This window comes from Brassica napus, chromosome A7 (assembly GCF_020379485.1).
Source record: "Brassica napus cultivar Da-Ae chromosome A7, Da-Ae, whole genome shotgun sequence".
Lineage (NCBI taxonomy): Eukaryota > Viridiplantae > Streptophyta > Magnoliopsida > Brassicales > Brassicaceae > Brassica > Brassica napus.
The window spans coordinates 26,317,086-26,338,167 of NC_063440.1; the positions used below are offsets into that span (position 1 = coordinate 26,317,086).

At 33.6% G+C, this 21,082-nt stretch overlaps 1 protein-coding gene and 1 long non-coding RNA gene across 6 annotated transcripts; one reads left to right on the top strand and one right to left on the bottom strand.

Annotated features, from left to right (window-relative positions):
* Positions 1-7,781: 7,781 nt before the first annotated feature.
* LOC106354493 lies at positions 7,782-19,320 on the top strand. 5 transcript variants are annotated; one of them, XR_002653311.2, is made up of 7 exons: positions 7,782-7,904; positions 8,040-8,160; positions 8,288-8,558; positions 17,256-17,351; positions 17,469-17,554; positions 17,931-18,031; positions 19,060-19,320. It is a non-coding gene; the product is annotated as an uncharacterized LOC106354493 (long non-coding RNA). The 5 variants fall into 5 exon arrangements; XR_001271936.3 differs by lacking the exon at positions 17,256-17,351; XR_002653308.2 differs by lacking the exon at positions 17,256-17,351 and having other exon boundaries at positions 8,294-8,558.
* On the bottom strand, positions 8,919-17,249 carry LOC106354492. The gene is made up of 6 exons (XM_013794441.3): positions 13,330-17,249; positions 12,300-13,246; positions 11,600-12,211; positions 10,841-11,506; positions 9,660-10,730; positions 8,919-9,568 (listed from the first exon to the last, which is right to left on the bottom strand). The coding sequence occupies exons 1-6, from the start codon at positions 13,713-13,715 to the stop codon at positions 8,994-8,996; spliced, it is 4,257 nt and encodes a 1,418-aa protein (XP_013649895.1). The 5' UTR covers positions 13,716-17,249; the 3' UTR covers positions 8,919-8,993.
* Positions 19,321-21,082: the final 1,762 nt, after the last annotated feature.

Below are 21,082 nucleotides of genomic sequence, written 5' to 3' on the forward strand. Positions count from 1 at the left end.
TATCACTCACTATATATGTTTGAAAGAAAAGAAAAAGAAATATAAGCTGTCATTATTTTAAGTAATTTTCTTAGAGTAATCATGCCATCATGTAATTTTTTTCTGTCTCAATGGATTTCACGAAATATTCACAACTAGTTTGAGGTGATCATAATTACTCTCTACATTTAAAAAAAAAAATACATTATTCATCATTATTTCATAGTCGTTTATTACAGTTGAAATTCATATAAACACGAAATTTGAATAATGACTAAGAAATCGGTATTTCGAGATGCAAAATAGTATGCATGAAATGTATTAGTAAAATTTAAAATAACTATTTGTCTTCGTATTTTTAGATTTATAAAATTTATGATGTGTAAGTTCAATTAAACAAAACCGAAAATATTTAAAATAAAATTAAACTAATAATTTAAATCTCATAATGTTAATTTTTACCAAGTGCTAAAAGGCCACGTGTTAGAACAGGGAGTTTATCTCCACATGTCCCTCCCCCGCAAAACCCTCTCAACCGTTTATTTATCTTTTCTTCCCATTTCAATCTGAATTATAATTATATGAAACTCTATAAAAATAGTATGCAACCATTAAAGGGGGGTTGGCATCAAAAACACTAAAGAGAATTCAGAAGAAGAAAAAAATTATTGGAAGTCTTTTCAAAAAGAATTTGGCAAGTCTAACGTCACATTGCTTTGACCTTTTATCGTCACGGACGGTCTTATCGTGAAGTTTTGGTTTACAGATTAATCACGGCGATTAGACCTTCATTGACACAGTCGAAAATTTAACTTTTCGAAGAAGCCTACGTGCGCTAATTTTTCTGTAATTTTAAGTTTTTGTTCGTCTAACAAGGGTTACGTGCACTAATAAAGTGTGTATGCATAATTTTTTGTTTTCTGGCCATGACATTATAAAGTATATGTGAGCTATGTGATAAATTCAGTCATGTAGGAAACCTTGTTACTTTTTAAAACATTAATAATAATACCAAATCATGTGCCAAAAAATAAATCAAAGCAATTTTCAATATACTGTTGAAAATGCTATTTTCAGTTATATGTGATCAAATACCTGATAAATTTTCAAACAAATAAAAGGCCTGGAATTCATGTTTTATACATTGTTTCGGAAAAAAAGAGAGGGGTTTTGATTAGCAATTGAATAGACTAATCAAATTGAACGTTGACTGCATAATGCAATTATATTTATTCTTTGTAGAAAACCAGTGAGATATGTTTTCGTAGTTAGCCCTCTAAATGTTTTTTTTTCAAAAACCATTTTTTCATTTCCTCTAAATTAAACCTCTATACCGGTATTTTTCCTTATTAAATACCTCTTACCGGTATATTTTGTCTTTGTAGGAAACCAGCCAGATGTGTTTCTATAATTAAACCTCTAACCGGGCAATAGATAAGATTATATGAACAAATGGTTTTAAGAAATAGTAAACATATGTGGCCTGTGTTTTAAAAGGGGGATTCGGCTGTACAGCAAACCCTAGTCTAAGCTTTAGCTCACGAGTCATTATTGTTACTAGCCGATGAATGGATGTGATCGTCTTCCATTCTTACCCATACTACTACATGAATATTATTTTCTGTATTTAAAATTTCTAGCTCATTCCAGTTGAAGTAGAAAACTTAGCTTTCACAGTCGTAGAGCATTTTCAGGTTTGCTTAATAAAGTTGAGGCAAATTTTGAAATCTTAAAATGGGCTGTGGAGAGTATGAGAAGTCATCATATCTCCAACGTGATCTTCTCGGGGGATCTTGAGGATATGTTTGGAGCAATCACAAGACCGGAAGCATGGCCATCCTTTCTGTTCTATGGTGGAGAAATCCAGAGAGAGGTGATTGGAATAAATGGCGTTGAGTTTGAGAAGGTATCGAGAGAAGCAAATAGAGGAGCTACTCTCATTGCGGAGAGCGTCACTAGGAAAGGGTTAACGCAGTCCTATGTGTCGAGAGGTCACCCTCAATGGCTGTTTGAATTTTTTGTAAATGAAAGTAGGTTTCTCTAACACTCCCGGTAGTTGTAGTTAGTTGCAGAAGAGTTTTTTGGGAGCTTTTTATGGTAATGTTGCATGGGACCACTGTCCATACCTTGGAGGTTGGTCCCCTCTGTCATTTCTATTGTGCTCTGTTCTGCTTGGGGAGCTCGTATGTTCTTTGGTTTGTGTAGTCTGTAAGTTGGTACGTTTTATTTCGAAATCAATGGAATCTCTTCGACGGAAAAAAAAAAAAGAAAACTTAGCTTTCACGTTCGTATTTAAAATGGAGAAAACATTAAAATAAAAATGATATTTGGGACTATTTGGCTCTTTTCATTGGAAATGAAAATAGAGCAATTTAACACTACAATAACCCATACACATCTTTGAAAAAAAAAGCATATATACATATAATCATAACAACATACATACTTATCTTGATTAAAACCGTCAGTGCTTTTATCTGAAACTAGCTACTATTGATTACCACCTCTAAATATTTTATACAAGTACGTAGCAATTGGTCATACATATTCTTTTTTTTTCCGTCTGAAGGGATTCATTCATTCATAGTTAAACACTGTTACAAAGGCTGGCAGAAATCATGAAATCTCCAGAAACTAAAACCTAAAGGAAAGACGACTTGAGCCCACAACGGGGCGACTTGAGCCCACATCAGAGCGATTTGAGCCCACATCGGAGCGACTTACAGACACAAAACAAATACGGGTAAAAACCAATCACCCATAACTAAAACATTACAAACATGAAAATCTACAGACAAACTGACATTTCAGTGCACATGACCTTCCAATATAGCAACCGCAGAGATCTGGACAAATCGAAGCTGCTCTCGGCCAACCAACGATTCCATCCGCTTCAAAACCCGAAGACCCTCAGTCTTCTCAACCCGGATCTATCGTTGCCGCCTATGGCCTGCCGAACGATACCATCTTCCATTAGTAATCAAGGACCAAGACTTCACAACCCGACAAGTAAGTAACTTTCGGATACGGTTTGAACGCACTCTCTGACGTCCACTTTACACCTAGATAGAAGTCTCCCAGACACCTCCACACAAACAAGCCTCGTCAATTGATTCCCATAACAAACGCATTCAAAAACAAACCACATCAACGAGAAATCACTGCACCACCAACTGAAAGAGAATTCTGCAACTGAAATTATCACACACCAAACCCAAAAACTAAACACGGGACTCACAACCCTCTGATATAATCCGGTTCCACAACCGATAGAACATCATCTCCATATCAGGGTCATCACAAACGTTAAGAATAAAAGTCCAGACCTTAGCAAAGGAAACACTCAGAGGATAGACAGAGTCATCATAAGTGGCCTCTAGCCGAAAGAACTTGCATCTCGCTCCTAAGCCCGAAACTGAACAGACTAGTCGGGAATGAAAACCGAACCTTGACTACTGCGATGGAACAAGACCTTAACTGATAGCGACTTCAAGAAGTGCAGAGACCATACCGTAAAGGCCTCTTCTTCGGTTGACCACGACTTCTTCGAGCCTCCTTGCTGAGCTTGTCTTTGAACACCGAAGGACCAAAGCTTCTTTCTATCGTCCGTTACACCACTCCTTCTGCCATCTCACCGTCGTAGAGTACGGTAGATCCAGGCTCCAGGAGACGTCTCACCTATACCACGCGTCCTCGTCGTGAAGGCTCTGGAAGTGGAAAATTTGAATCTGACAAAACCCTCAGTTCTAAAAGCCGACCTCCAATCCATCTCCTCCGCTCCAACCTCACGTCGACACCAGAAATCCAAGACGAACACCGGATCTGGTCGCTACTCCATTGCCGGCATGTCTCTTCTTCCAGGGCAAACAGTATATCGGAGAGAGAAAGGGAGGTAGGAGAGGAAGCAAAGAAGGAAAACGGAGGAAAGGGAAGGAAAGGAGCTCCGGCAACGTCGCAGTGACGCTTACGCGCCGGAGAGAACACGGTGGTCTTTAGATCGCTTCGAGAGGCAAAGACGCTTTTTTCTTTTTTGCCTTGTGTTGTCTTCTCCTTTACAATGTATTGGTCATACATATTCTATAGTTGTAAAATTAAAACCACTAAAGATTACGTTTTCAGTCATAACTTGGATTGACATTAGAACCGAAGCAAGCAGAGTAGCAGACCCACTGTAGCATCTTTGATCACGTGGAACCGCGTGAATTACCGGCGCAATCTTCATTTGATAATTATTAAGCGCATTTGATGATAATAGTTAAGCGATTTAAAAGTTTATATTTTTGTGGAAGTCCCTTTTAGTCTCGAGGCTGACAAATCATTTAGTTTTTTTTTTAATTAAATCGAAGTATCTCCAATCTATTGAAGACTCTAGAAAAAAAAATGCAATCCAAATATAAAATTTGTTTATGGCATTCAAATATGGACCGAAGACGAGAATTTATATTCATGTTGACAGTGGGTGAGGAACAAATTTAATTTATTTCTCACATAGTTATATACTACTTTAGATGGGAACAAATTCTGAAATGCGAATTATTATACATATATAAGCGAAAGCAAATTTGTTGAAAAATGAAAAATCTAGCGTAGTGGATATAGACTATAAACAAATATACTGTTAAGAATGTGGGGGATAGATATATCAAAATTTCATAGTATTATTTTTTTCTCTCATAAATGTGTTTGTTAGATGTATATTTTCGATACTCTATAAATATATTATAAAAATTTGTTCAAATAAAAAGAAATTTACAAATCGATATTCTCATCTTCTATTGCAAATTGTTGACAGTCTCGTGTATTTTAAATTGTTCATACATAATATCAGGTCACAAGTGAGATTTGACTTCTCAATCCTTATTGCTAGATTTGATCACGCCTTTTGATCAAATCTTCGGTATCGACGGACCAATTAATACAAACCCAATTTCAAAAGATAAATTCTCACCAATACCATTAGTATCCCCTTGATGATTTGTGTATTTGATTTTATTTTGCTGGGAAAATCCCTTTACTTTTTATAAAAGCTCATTTATTTGCCTCGAAGTCTTGAAGAATTGTGAAAAAAAAAACAATCATGAGAAATTGAGCATATATATTCTAAAAGAAAATTCAGGAAATTTGTAACATTTGAAATACCCAAAAACATGATACTTTACAGTTTATAATAACAATTAGTTTAGTCATCGGTCCATAATTTTTTTGTAAAAACAAAAAGCTTATTCAAAAATCAAAATCAAGAAGTAGAACATCAAACAAGTATAGGGCCCATTCCAAAACATGAATTTTGTCTAGGAAAAACGGGATTTTCGTTAACTTTTTCGTTACATAATTAATTTTTTATCATTGATCCCTAATATATAAATCTAGCATGGCTGTTCGTACTTAATAGTTAATATGTACCGGAAAAATAATCGTATTTAGGGGCGCGAGACATGGCCTTTTATATATTTAGAATTTCTTGTTGACTAAGAGCATCTCCAATGTATTACCTCATTTTTTACTCCAAAATGGTGCAACGCCAAAATGGAGTAAGGTTTTACTCCAATGTATTACTCCATTTTCTACTCCAAAAATAATATTTCTTAAATAATTTCATTTTTATTTTATTAATAATTGCAAATAAAATCTTATACTTATAAGAATTTACCAATTAACCCCAATTATTTTATGTTTACGATAATAATTAAAATATAAATCATTTGAATTAAATATTTATTATTAAAAAGTACAAGAAATCATTAAAAAAGACAACATATATATAGGTTCAACAATGAGCATTAGAATATTTTTCCCACAAATGATCAACTAATGCATTTCGTAATGAAAAATGAGCTTCTTTATTTTTGATAAATGAACTTCTTTATTTTTGATATTCCTAAATCGAGCAAGAAAATTTTGAAATCAGACATTTTCATCTTCTGCAATTTCGATATCTGGAGGTGGAGCTTCTCTTCCAAGTTCAATTGGTGCATCAAGTTCACGCTCATCTTCAATTATCATGTTATGTAAAATTATACATGTAGTCATAATGTTATGTAACACATTTTTTTTTCCAAAAACGAACAGGTCCTTTGACAATAGCGAAGCGCGACTGTAGAACTCCAAATGCACGTTCAACATCTTTCCTGCATGCTTCTTGTTGCGTTGCAAAATATTTGTTTTTAGGACTCCTTGGCTCTTGAATAGTTTGTACTATGGTCGACCATTTTGGATAAATACCATCCGCTAAATAGTAACCCATATAATATTCTTTGTCTTGAATAAAATAATGAGCAGGAGGAGCAATACCTTGAGCAAGATTGGAAAAAAGATAAGAAGAGTCCAACACGTTGATATCGTTATTAGTGCCTGGCATTCCGAAATATGCATGCCATATCCAAAGATCATAATCTGCGACAGCTTCAAGAATTATAGTTGGTGATCCACTACGACCCGCATATTGTCCCGCCCAACCGGTAGGACAATTCTTCCACTTCCAGTGCATGCAATCTAAACTGCCAAGCATTCCAGGAAATCCTCGTTTTTCACCAATATAAAGAAGTCTGACAAATACAAATAATATCAAAGCGAAATGCTGAATCACAAGATCAACAAGCTCTTTCTCAGACTTCTCCGTTTGGGCAATATTTCACCGACCTTAGCGGATCCGGAACGGATTTTCCAGATTATTAAATTACTTATTTTATGTTATTTTTATTTTTATTTTAATTATTTATGTTTTCTGTTATTTTATGCATTTATTTAAAATTATTAAATAATCTTTTGTGGAATATACTATTTTCATGTTATTGTAACATTTTAAATATTATTTAAGTAAAAAATAGAAACATTAAAGATTTAAAGGACCATTTTATAAATAAAAAAAGTCCAACTCTAAAATGGAGTAATGAGTAAGATTACTCCATAAATGGAGTAACCCTAGCCATTACTCCATTTTCAACTCTAAAATGGAGTGGGGTTGGAGAAGATTTTACTCCATAATGATGTTTGGAGTTGAAAATGGAGTAGGGTTGGAGATGCCCTAGATCACTATTTTGTCTTCATTTGTAAATGTAATTATTTTGGTTTAATAAAAAACTAGATTTTGACCCGCGCTTTCAAAGCGCGGGATTGTCCATTTAAAAAAATTACATATATGCACTTTATAAATTATTTTAAAATGTGTTTTTTATGTGTTGTTGGTCAAACTAAAATAATGCTATTACATCAAAATTAATAAGTCTTCTATGATTAATTTTATAATTAATTACAAATTTTTTATTTTATGCATTTTTAAAATTATAGAATATTTATTAAATTCTGATTTTAAATATATAGTTTCTTGAATTAATGAAATAATTATTGAATTAACGAAATAATATAGATAAAATTAATTTTTAATTAAGTTCAGTTTGTTATTATTCTAACCATTTAAACGAATTGGGCCTTGAAATTTTTTAATTAAGTTCAATTTCTAATTTCAATTTGTTATAAGTTCAATTAAGTTCATTTTAAACGAATTGGGCCTTTTAAATCTAACCATTGACTATTCGGCCACTTATCAAAAGTAACCGTTTATTAATTTCCAAGTTAAAAAAAAATAGAAAAGGAAAGGGAAAAAAAAAGGAGAGATCTAGAAACGGTCGTCTCTTCTTGGCCGACGAACAATCAGATTGAAATTGATGGTGCTATTCAAAGTTATACAACATATATTTGAGAAAGACAACTTCAGAAATAAGAAATCGAAAGGTATTTATTAGTAATCAGTTTGTTTTGATTTCTCTTACGAAGAGTTGAAGTTTTTTTTTTTTTGTCACATATCCTTATGTAAAAGGTTTAGTTTTCACAGATGAAGAGTTTCTTAGATCTGAAATTATGTCACAGAAGAAGATCAACCGTATCAAATGTTGGGGACTTTAACACATCTGAAGAAGCGAACAAAGGTAACCATTATCAAAGCTTTTCATATAATATTTGATAAACTCTCTGATTTCACAGAAGCTTTTGATTAAATTTTAGAAAGTCATTTAGGATAATATATGGTTACCATCGCCATGTTTTCTTGTTGTTTTTTGCAGTTAAATCAGACATATAATCTGAGTTCAGATGTAATGGTGGTGCTGCTCCGTGGTGATACAATTAGCTGAAGAAATAAGTTTATTAAAAGTGTAGCATTACACTTGCGTCTTACAAAGAAAGGTTAGTAATGCTAAGAAGATAAAAAAGCCTGATAATTCTTATAACCCCCTTATCTAAAATTTCTTAATGGTATGTGATTGCTTTGTATTAGACAATAAGTAACTCAATATTAAGTGATTTGCTTTAGTTGCAGTTTCTAGGTGGTTGAATGAGTAAGGAATATTGATAGTGTGATTCGGCTTGCAGATAGGAAGGGATTGAACATGAACCAATACTACCACCCAAAAAGATAAGTATCTTTTTATACTTTACCAGAATTTAAATATATAGTAACTTACTGTTATATTATGTTCTTTTGACAGGAAAATATGCGTATTACATGGTACATCCAAATGGAAATTAAGAAGCAAATTGATGACAGCGACTATTAAGATAACTTTCTTCAGTGCATTTAATCAGTAAGTTAATATTCCTCATTTATAATGTTCTAGAATTTAGGATTGGATGTGATTATCGGTAGTTAGGATGGAAACCGGAGTTTGATTGATTTGTTTGTTATTATTTGAAATAGTGGAAAATATATTTATTACCGTATTCCTTAAGAACTTTTACTAAAGTTCAAATTCTCTTGTAGATGTTGTCTTATACAACACATATAGCTTGAAACATTCTTTGTTTGTTCCTGGGGCTTTCTAGAGGCTCATCAAAATCATCGTTCCTCATCACAAAGCAAAAATATTTTAATCTCTGCATGTATCGAACTTTTCCAAAAGTTCGAATAATATTATAAGAGAGACTTATTTATATAAAATGGTAGCTAAACATAGAACCATAAACTGTATATAAATCCACGTTCCAACAAAGTTATAAAAGACAAAACAAATAGTCTGAAATCATAGATTGTCAAAAATCTCTCTAAAGACCACATTTTTTGTTTGACGTTGAGGTTTGCCTTCGCTGTCAACAATCAATATCTTCAAGCCTTTCTTAGAAGTGACTCTGGAAACAGCCACATATAGTTGTCCATGAGAGAAAACAGGCCTTGGTAGATAAATACCAACTTCAGACAAAGTTTGGCCTTGACTTTTGTTGATGGTAATAGCAAATGCCACACCAATAGGCAGTTGTCTCCTCCTCATCTTGAATGGCATCTTTTTATCTGAAGGAGTTATTGAAAGCCTAGGAATTAACACAGTTCGGCCAACCTTTTCCCCTGTAATAACTTTGGCCTTTATCATGAAGTCATACATTTCTGTAATCTGAAGACGCGTTCCATTCATCAATCCCCCAGTAGGATCTATGTTTCTTAGCAACATCACTGGACAACCAACTTTCAGTCGCAGAATATGATTTGGCAATCCTGATGCTTTAATTCTGTTTAAGAAATCTGGAGTGAGAGCTTGGTCATTAACAGAAAACTTATCAGAAGCGTCGATAGAATCAGAGCTTAAGTATATTCTTTCCTCTCCTGCATTAAAACAGTAAAGTGTTACTCTAGTGACCAAAAACCAAACATCTAACAAAATAATTCATGTAAAGTTCAAGGAATCGTAAGTAACCATCAAGCTTATCCAGCATATGTTGATTAATAATGTTCACATCCTCGTTAGTAGGACACAGTATAGCTCTCTCTTGAAAAAACTTTGGGTCCTTCTGGTGTAAAGAAGTAGCATCTCCATATACTGCTGCGCTTATAGCTTCCACTGGATCATCAGCATCAAGAATTAAGAACTCTTCTGGAATGTCGATAAGAGCTTCCCCATCATTTCCATCACCAATCTTTCCATCTCCAATGTCTAATATCCATTGTGAAAACTCTTGCAATTCTTTTGCCTCTTCAGTAGATAGATTATTTGACAGTAGCCGCATATTCTTGGTTAATTGCAAAACTTTTACATGCTTCCAAAGATAAGATGAATTAAGAGCAGCCATAACGATCTCAGCCCTTCCAGCTCCATGAATGACAGGCAATACTTGTCTAAAGTCTCCACCAAATACGACAACTTTGCCACCAAAAGGTCTCTTATCATTGTCTCCAACAATGTCTAACATACTCCTATCCAATGATTCAAAACAGTGTTTACTCATCATTGGAGCTTCATCCCAAATTATAAGGGACGCTGCTTTTACCAGCTCTGCTTTATCAGTTCCTTTTGTAAGTGAGCAAGTGGAGAATTCATCTGGATTTATAGGAATTCCAAATCGAGAATGTGCAGTCCTTCCTCCCTGTAGCAATAGGGAAGCTATACCACTTGAGGCAACATTCAGACATACTTCGCCCCTGACACGTACTGCTGCAGAAAGCAATCTCCATAAGAAAGTTTTGCCTGTACCACCAAATCCATAGACAAAAAAGACGCCTCCTTTTTTCGTAATAACAGCATCAGTAATTTCATCAAAAATCTTCTTTTGCTCATCCGTAAGTTTTGGAGTGTCACGCTGAAGATCAGCTTCTAATTCCTGCCGGTCGTAACTGAGCTCGTCCATGATCAAAACGTTATTATTATCTATATCTGGTAGTGGTTTAGGCATCTTTTTGAACTTCTCCAAAGATGTTCCATTACTCTTTAGAAGCTTCTCAATCTCTGTAAGCGCATATTGTTTTTTTTCCGCATCACTCAAGCAAAGATCTTCATAAAACAAAAAAAAAACATCAGCTACTAACAATTCATACTATATTCCCTAAACACCTTGAGAGAAAATATAAAATATTAAGCAAATCGAGGAACCAGTATTGTACCTGGTCTATGTAATAGCTTTCTTCTCGTATGCTCAATGTCTTCAGAAAGGAACTCCCAAGTATGTTCCCAAACGACTTCTGGTTTTGACAAAGTATTAGACATGAGCATGATAACAAAAGCTTGACGCATATAACATGCAGAACCAGTGAAACTTGCTCTCACGAGATCGTCTATATATTCCTGATCATCTTCTAACAGTCCCCTTGCAAAACATGTCTCCTTGTATGAAGGATGAAGAACCTCTTGAAACGTTTTAATGTCGTCATAACACGTTGGACCTCTCACAATGTTAAGCAATACACGCATGTAGAACGCTTCTTCAATGTCACGTGGGGCATAGTTGATTCTCCCAATACTGAATCCTTTCTTCCTATCATGAAACTTTTTTTCTTTCTTATTCCAACAAAACCTTGTTGGAATTTCAGCTAAAGTCAGAGTCCGAGCTACTGCACTGACCTTGTTCAATTCAAACCAGCCCAAAAACATAGTGTTTTCAATAAGCTTCCTGCTGGTAACTTTTTCATACGTGTCATCATCTTTGAAGATAATGATTTGTTTTCCTGGTAGATGAAACTGTAATCTCTCAACGGGTGTTGATCTATAGTGAATAGGAAACGTAAAAATCCTCCAACCACCTTCACAGGCTGAGACATATCTGAAAAATGGTAGATAACACAGAGATAAGGATCAATATCAACACCAGTTTCATTCAAAGGAAATGACGCATTAGTTTTTCAAAATCGATAATAAACCTTCATTTGTGTAGAAAAAATACCTGCAGTTGAAGAAGTCCTTGATTTCATTTTTTTTCTTTTCATTCAACTCTCCATTTGTTGAAGTGTTCTGGTCTGGTGCTTCTTTATCAGGGGGCTCAACAACAATAGTGGCACGATCCTGGCCTTTGTTAATATACTTGAATAAGTATTTTATAGAACCTGATTGATTGCACCATTCCACATTGATGTGAGCTCGAAAACGAAGAGACAATTCCTTGTTGTATGGTATCACATATCTGTTGTCACACTTGAAGCCGTTTTTCTCAACAAATCTATTTGTCTGTTCTCGTCTTCTATAAACAGGAAACCCTTCTTTGTTGACTGTAGTTACATCTGCATAAGCCTTGGGATACAATTTAGAACACAAACCATTTTCCATGCATGGTGATTTCATGTTTACAGCTCCACAAGGACCATGAATCATCATATCTTTGATAATATCATAAAGCTCTGGCTCTTTGTCTTTATCTGGAATTTCAGCAGAGATAACCTTGTCAATGTCATCAGTGGTTGGAAATTTGGAATTAGGATGCATGAATAAGAGAATATGAGCATGAGGTAGGCCACGTTTCTGCCACTCCACAGTGTACATTGCTGAAATTGAGAAATGGAAGAGATAAATTAGTTACAGTTTAAGAAAACGTTAATAGATAAAAGAACAGCTAAACACATAATAACTCACAAGAGACGGTCTTCCCTAGAAGCTCTTTGTCTGTTAAATCAATCATGAGAGAATCAAGCTTGATTTTGAAAATCCTTCCAATAATATCGGGTCTATCATCAGCAGTGAGGCGGCGCTGTTGTAGATATCTGGTGATTTCTGGCCATTTCGGATTGCAGGTGAATGTTATAAACAAATCAGGAAACCCAAAATATTTGCATATAGCCATTGCATCAAGATAGTTGTTCTTCATGTATCTTGGTCCTCCTGTGAATGAGGCTGGTAGCAAAAATCGACTTCCTTGGTCATGCATATCTTCTTTTCCTGCGTTTCCTGACTGTTGTATAGAGTCATAGCTATCCGATCTAAGGCTTTTTTGGTTCATCCGTAGATAACACAGCCTGTTAGACTCTATGGAAGTATAAGAATCGACCAAAAATTGCTGAAACAATCGCTTTGAATGCAGTAGTGTATGACACTCATTCTCTCTTTCCTGTAGACGGAATGCATACCACTGCCTCATACTAATAGTCTGCCTCTTTAGTTTAGCTGTAGCCTCTGTCTCTTTCTTTTTAATCCCAAGTCTGAACCCATCTTCACCATAAGTAAATATCAGAGGATATTGAAGTGCCAAGTAAGAAGGGTGAATCTCACTTATCCGCTTTAGCCAGCCAGTTTGTTTCTCTTGCAAAACAATATCTCTTTTATCCATGTCCAAATTGAAATCTCCTGGAATTAATGCAGCAACCTCAGATGCTGTAGGAGTGTCATATGTCCTTCCATCTTTTGCACGACTGCTAATAATGCGCATATGGAATGTTTCCAGGGGATTAGTCTCAAATCTATCTTTTGCTGATCTAAACTGATGGACATATGGATTGACCTCGTTAAGCATTGTCATTAAAGACTGGATAACTTGATTCCGAATAGACTCCTTTTTAGCTTTTTCTGCGGATTTTTTGTACCTTCTGCAAAAACAAAAGCAGAGTTCTTAATATACACACAATCTTATGAATTCCAAATATATATAAATTAGGAGAAACCAGAATACCCAATTATAGAAGCACGGTTGGCAACTTCATTTTCTGTGTCTACAATATATAGTTGCCCAAACTTAGCAGGGTCTCCTGCTGGAGGCTTCAAACTACCCATTAAATGATAGTTTTCTCCTTGAAGTACAATCATTTTTGGGCCAGAGCCTTTTGGAGCTGAGTGATCGAATTTTCCCCCAAGCGATGTAAATGAGAAAACCATATTTATAGCTCGGATATTGTCACGAAAATATCTACTCTGTTCATCACTGCCATGGAGTAATTGTTTCAATATAGCTGGTGAATCTTTTAACAACGGAAGCTGAACTTGTCCTTGACCACAACAAAGAGCAAATTTAGGTTTGCGTGTATGTTTTTTGTTGTTGATCCTTTCACCATACCACATTATAGCCCCACAATGTTCACATTTGTAAGTTGGATCACCGTCATCAATGTAACCTGTATTTAAAAGAATAAAATCACGAGCTGAATGTAACAAAATGGTAAATGAATAATTTGACTATCTTGATAAAAAGAACTGATTACCACGAGATTTTCTAGAAGAAGTAGGTTTCATCATCTGAGCAGACGACGAAGTTCTCTTCACCATCTTGGCACAGGAAGAAGTACGCTGTGTATTAATTTCCTGTTTCCCTTCTTTTGATAAGACATCGGGTGATCTTTGATTGGCATCTGAATCTTTAGATATAGGGTTGCAGTTTATGGTTTCATTGTTACTTGTGTCACTTTCTTCGCTACTGCAATCATAAACTTGTTCTTTGTATAATTCAGATTCTTCTGTAGACAAAAAAAAGTTGTTTTAATATAATTGGTTTATATCCACATATTTAGAAATATATAATCAGTGGAACTTAGGGGTACCATTAAAACGTTTATACCTTCATAGTCATATTGGAATGCTTGGTCCTCATCATCCTCACATGACGAATAATCAACTACACAACCGTCAAATTGTTGTTCCAATGTTTTTCTACACCTCTTGGTTCTAGTATTACTCTTTAACTTGTTATCTTCAGCAACAACCTTACCTTTCCCTTTATGTGATTGAGCCAACAGACGTTAGAAAAAAAGAACAAACTCTGAGAAATCAAATCAAAATCAAAATTTCGGATTTACAGTATATACCCTTAGTAGATATCTTGGAGATACATGAACCACTTGTAGAAGGTGTGCCAAGCATTGAAGGCAAGGTGTTGGTAATATCAGCTAGAACACCTGGTTTGGAACATTTTTTCTTACTGGAATAAGAAGATGGTGTATGTTCAGTGACATCTATGCTTGTAGATCTCTTTCTCTTAAGAGTTGCTTTATTGTTGTTAGATCCTCCAACACTGTTGCTGACAGTAGTTTGATTGCTTGATTGTGCTGTTTCCATAAACATAACATTGGGTCATTCAAAACTATTACAAACAACTAAAAAAATGTTCTGGAGTTAGGTACACTTACACATAAACTTATATGAATTGCTCTTTAATCTTTTTGCTAAAGCATTCTGATCCTTTACATTTCCACTATCTGAAAGGAAAAACACATAATTTAGCAGTAGTGAGGTTAAGCTTCAAAATTTATTTAAAAAAATTGATGTTTTGTGGAAGGTCTAAACCATTAGCAGGGTTTGTCCCAATAGAAACTGTCGAGGATCGCAAATTAGTAGGAATATTGGAGATATCATTTAGAACCCTCGTAAAAGCTTTCCTAAGAGGCACAGAAGTAATGTTGTTCGAAGCTTCACCACACGGCTGTGTATTCTCGGATTCATTGTTGTCTGCTCTTCTCTTTCTTTTTCTCTGTTGGGATGATAGCAAACTATGTGATCCTGGAGGGACCTCTTCGTTTTTCTGCGTCATTGAAATTCTAAACGTAATTAGCAATCGCGTTCATCAGTTCTTTTGTGTAGGTTTTTAAGTCTCGATTTTGCCAAAAAATATAGAAACAAAAAGCTCCAACTAAATATATTGGTATCTAATCAAATTGTTGAGTAGTCTTAAAGAATATGGTCAGAATATACATTCTAACGACAACTAAATCTTGCAGTATCTAATAAAATATTTGATTAGTCTTAAAAGAATAGGTTCAAAATATTACACTTGCTATAGTTACATTTGATTAGTATTAAAAGAATAGGGTCAAAACATTTTATTGTATAATGAAGTCTTAATAAATAGAATAACATAAATTTTAAAAGGTCAAAACGATAGGAGATGTCTTCTTCCAACTTTAACGTTTCTTAGTATCCTCTTCCACCTTGTTAATTTTGATTGTCATTGTGCATGGTTCCTTGGATGTTTAATTGATGTCAGGGAGAGAAATATGCTTGTCTTTTTTTCTCTTACTGGATGGTGTGGATAATAATCTATACGTTAAGTAAATAGATTATTTTGTTTCCAGGACTTGCTTATAAGAAACGAACTATCAGTTAAGCAGGTTATTTTGTTTTGATAGGAAAAAAACAGAAATAAAAGAAAACTTAACAATGCATTAGTCTAAATAGACTTATTGAAAAAAAGCACAAATCAAACATAAGTTTCGGAAGAAGCAAAAACCCAACAACGTAAATAGGAAAAACAAAAACCAAAATGCAGGAAAACATCAAAGCAGTCTTCTTCCAAATTAGCCACGTTTCTTAGCAGCCTCTTCCGCCTTCTCAATTTTTACTGTCATTAAGCATGGTTTCTTTGATGTTGAACTGATGTCAGGCAGAGAAATAGAATCATCTTCTTTTCTCTTACTGGATGGTGTGGTCACGGAGTCGTTAAGTTCTTGACTATCAGTGAAATAAACTGAACCCTGTAAAAAATTACATTGATAGTCATGTTAAGACAGAAACTCTAAAAAAAAAAAAAACTTAATATCACAATAGATTAGACAAAATACCTCATCACCGCTTGTAATTGTCAACGGCTTTTCAGAGTGACTGGATGTGATTCCACCAGTTAAGCAAATCATTCTGTCTTTGTAGACTTTTCCAACTTTGAATATCTCAGCACCATAAGATACATTATCCTTCTCAACATAGACTCCAAATGTGAAACTTTTTCCAATCAAATCAGTAATAGCATCTGGTATTAAGCTTGGGTCTTCAAGCTGCCAAATTGATTGCATAGATTTAGTGTTCTATTGTCAGTAAGATGACGCAAATTAATTGCCATATTTGATTTAAAAATACCTCATCCCAGCTTCCATTCAACAATTTGAGAGGAGATTCCGGAACAATCCCATTAGCCACCTTGTCCAGAATCATTATTTTTGACACACCAGTATCATCTTTGACCATCAAATGAAGCCAAAACCTATAGATTAGACAGACATAAGTTACACTTTTAACTGCTAAACATCACTCTAAGTTGTTACGTATGCATGTTTTTTCTTAAATTTGCACAATCATACCTTGGTGAAACTTTGAACACAGTGTCGTTGCATGTCTCACACCACCAAATATGAGTGGTTATTTCAGTTCCTTTTACTACCTTAATGTTGGTTCCGGTTTTGATCACCCTTTTTTGGCATGCATCACAACCAAAGTAATACCAGGACCAATCCATATCAATTGCATAGACTGTGCAAGTGACTAAACATTTATCAACCTAAACAATTTAAAAAAAGAAATAGTTAACCACTCACACGAGATACACGGTGTAAGATAAACATCTGGTGAATGCTTACTTGAGTTGACGCTATCATTTCTTGGATGGTCTTAGAGGGGAATATCAACCACTTATCACGCTGTCCTCGCTTGCCTGGATGATTTACTTGCTTGTTGTTGTCCTCTTGACTCTCCTCATTACTTTCAAATGTAATTAGAGTTGTGTCATCCCCATTGTCGCTGATAACCATGAAAATTTTCCCAAATAATCAGTATGATAGGCAAATAACTACTGAAAAATAAGCAATGGATTATGGCCTTACATATCTTTAAATGCTTCAGCCTCTGGTATTTCCGGGTTAATGATCATTCGAGAGGCATCAAAGGAATTAGAGATTTGTAGTTCTCCTGTCATTTTAATAATCCAGCAGTGTATATGTAAGACAGTCTTATTTAGACTATATATATTTTGTTTAAGCTAAATATGTACCTCTAAACTTTCCAAGTTTAGCAAACCTCAAAAGCAATGTAACCATTCCATCGTCTTGGTTGCAGGCAGAATGGAGAATATCGGTTAAGTTTCCCCAAATGCAGCATGGTATTCTTGAATCACTATAGGGTGGCGCCAGTCAAAAAGCGAGGTTAGTTGTAATATTATTCAACCAAAATAATCACATGAATAGTTTTTCATGTGACAGCAAACTTACTTGATGTCTCTTAGGATGAATTCCAGTTTTTTACGCTGGTAACCCCCAGAACACTGAATGGTTTCGACATCACCACAATCCAAAACTTGACCAAGCACATCTGTTTAAAAAAACATTGCAAAAGATATTAGTAATAGCAAGCACAAAAAAATATTTTAGAAATCTATAGCTTATATATTTACCAATTAAGAGCTTTTCATCAAGTGTGCCAGATAAAATTAACTGGAAATCGACCAAATTAAGATACAACTCATCATTCATGAAATTTGACCGAGTAACGTTTGTATTTGGATTAAATACAATCTTGTAGGCATGGTTTGTTGTGCGATAAGCTCCTCCTGCAGGCCTAACATGGAAATTTCGGATGTAGCGCCATGCTCCAACCGGAAGAAGGCTTCCTTTACTCTCAATGTAAGTTTTTTTGCAGGTTGCATGAATTTTATGCCCCTTGTACATGTTCCAAATACATTTAGAATATTAACATCATTTAGAATAATAACATTCTAATAAAAACTTGAATGAAAAATTTAGGATTGCTTACATTCTCATCAACCAAGACGAATTCCATGGTTTCTCCCCCTAGTTGAATGTTTTGTTTCCAAGAATGTAGAACCTTCGCATGAACCATCTTAGCGGTGTGCACTGGCTTCAAGTTGTTGATGGGGATGGCTTGTTCATTAGAAACAATCGCTGTTTTGATTTGCTTTTTAGAAGCCATTTGTTTGTTTGACGGTATGAGTTTGTTTAGGAAGAAGCGTCGTTATTTATATAAGGAAGTGGCGATGGGGAGAGTTGTTTAGGTTTTGAGGAAAACTTGGTGAATACTGTAAATATTGGCAAGATTTTCTAGTTAATAGTAGTACTTAATAGTAGTAGATTCAGTTACCAATTTGAAACCAAATATATTATGTGAGCTTAAGCATATATTCGTTTACTATATTTGATGCATACTCTAGATCGTATCTCTCGAGATTTTATGGTTTTGATTTCGATATGAATAATTCTAAATATTAGGAAGGTTCAGTCCGCTAATTTGAAATCCCAAGATATTCTGTGCGTATTGCACAAGCAATATGTGTAGATGAAATTCTTAATAGTATAGATTTTAGGAAGAGTAAATCGTTGAATGAGCTAAAGAATATACTTGGAATGGATTTGGCATTCTAATTTAATTTTCTGTTTTTAAATTGATAACGAAAATTAGGGGATTAGTTTAAAATAATTATATTTGTAAATAAATATTGTTATTATAATTTTTTTTTACCATACCATACTAAGTTGTGGTCAAATATATTTTAATTTTTTTGGTTTGATTAAAGTGTCGACCATTATATATTGCATTTTGTAAAGGAGGCAACATATATGTAGGTTTCATGTTGTATGTAAATATTATTATTATTATGAACATTGATTCATCTTGGTTAGTGTTTTCATTTCAGGGCATAGGGTTTGCAAGAAAAAAGAAGATGATTTCGGTGGGGTTTTAATGGTATAGGATGTTTCATCATGAAGATAATTTTGATGGGCTGAATATTCATTCATGTTTGGATTTAAAGAAAAAAAGCCTAGACTTAATCGTAGATGGGCTTAAAAACGATATGAATATGTTTAAAAAAATCGTAGGGTTGAGATTGATTTTAAAAAACTGTCGACATTTAATTTTTTAAAAGGAAGAAAAGGCAGTGGCATTTGGTTGTAAATATATTGAAAAAGCAGGGGCAGAATCCTAGGAGGGATTCTGCTTTAATAGTATAGATCAAAGGAGCTCCTAACTTTGATGACTCGGGATCCTCATGATTAAACTAGTTTTTTTTTTGTTTTTTTTTTATGATTAAACTAGTTGCCTAATGTCTCTTTTGTCTTTTGCCTTTTGTCTTTTTTTTTCTTTACTTTTTTTTCGTTTTTTTTCGTTTTTTTTCTTCCTTCGAATAACATTATTTTTGTTCTTATAATTTTTGATAATTTGACGAGATTAGTAGATAGCATTGGCTTATTTTTGTGGTGGGTGACATTTATGTTAAGGGACTCGCAAATATTGTCGCGGGTCTGATGAAGTTCTAATTTTGTTCTTCTATAGTTCGTATATAGCTAGAATATTAAATACTTAAATGTCCTAAAACATTATAAACACTAGATGTCTGTAGAATGTCGACATTTGTATAGAAAATATATGTCTATTAACCGCTAAGTTTGATATAGATGTTTTCAAACGTCGACAAAAGAAAGAATGTTTTCAAATTATATATTTCGATTATATCTCTGACTATATTAAATAAATCCATCAACAATAGGTAATGCTATATGTAGTCATGCTTAAGCTAATGAGGTTATACAATTCAAATGATTAACATTGTCATCCAACATAGTTGCAAAAAAAAAAAACATTTTCATCCAACATTCTTTTTACTTTATAAAACACCACATAAATCATCGTATTCTTAGAAAAAACATATACAGTATATCTTTTTTAAAAACATATATATCAATTGTTTATAATCTATAAGAGATGTGTATAGTTTCGGGAGAGTCAAGCTTCAATCCACCAAGAAAACATCAAAATAATACATCATTTTGAGGTAAAAATGAGAGGATGTGAATAATGTTACATTCTATTTGAGAAAATACTATTTACAAAACTCATTTTAATGTTAAGATTTTTCTATTTGTTTAATAATCTCTAAAATTTTACAAAACTTCATCGTATGCATAAAAACAATCATATACAAATATTACTTAATGTTTTTTGTTTAATTTGTGAATAATAATTAAAATTTAAATGTAATTATAAATAAAAAGTTAATTAAATACTTAAATATAAAATTTATAATTTAATAATGATATATATAAAATAAAATAACAATAACATTAATAATACATAACTATTACGAAAACACAAAAAAATTTAACACAACATAGAATCATTATTGTCGAAAATAGTATTGTTTAAATAGAACTCTATTATTGTTTTGTATGGGGTTATGTAATTTTAATGGTGTAAGAAATACTTTATTCAAACAAAATTAAAGTTTAGTTGAAATTTAAAAAAAAATGATTATAATTTTAAATCTTATCGAATAAAATGTGTCATTAAAATGAACAAGAAGTTGAAAAATGAATATATTAAAAACAATGGAAGAAATGAAGAAAACCATTTCAGTGAAACTCAAACTCAAAATAAGTTTGCAGTTTACAAAAAAAATATTTAAAATACGTTTACTTCATTTTGAGAAAATAAATGAAAAAAAAAACAATTAGAGATTGTCTAAGTTAACTCAAAGCTGAATCAACGCCAATCTAGCCGTAAATTCTACTCCCTCCGCTTCATAATAGATAATGTTTTAGAAGATTTTTGTTGTTTCAAATAGATGATGTTCTAATATTTTTATGTTATTTTTAATTTTATTGAAAACTGTGTAACCAATTAGATGTTGTAGTCATTTCTGTAATTGGTTGGATGATTTT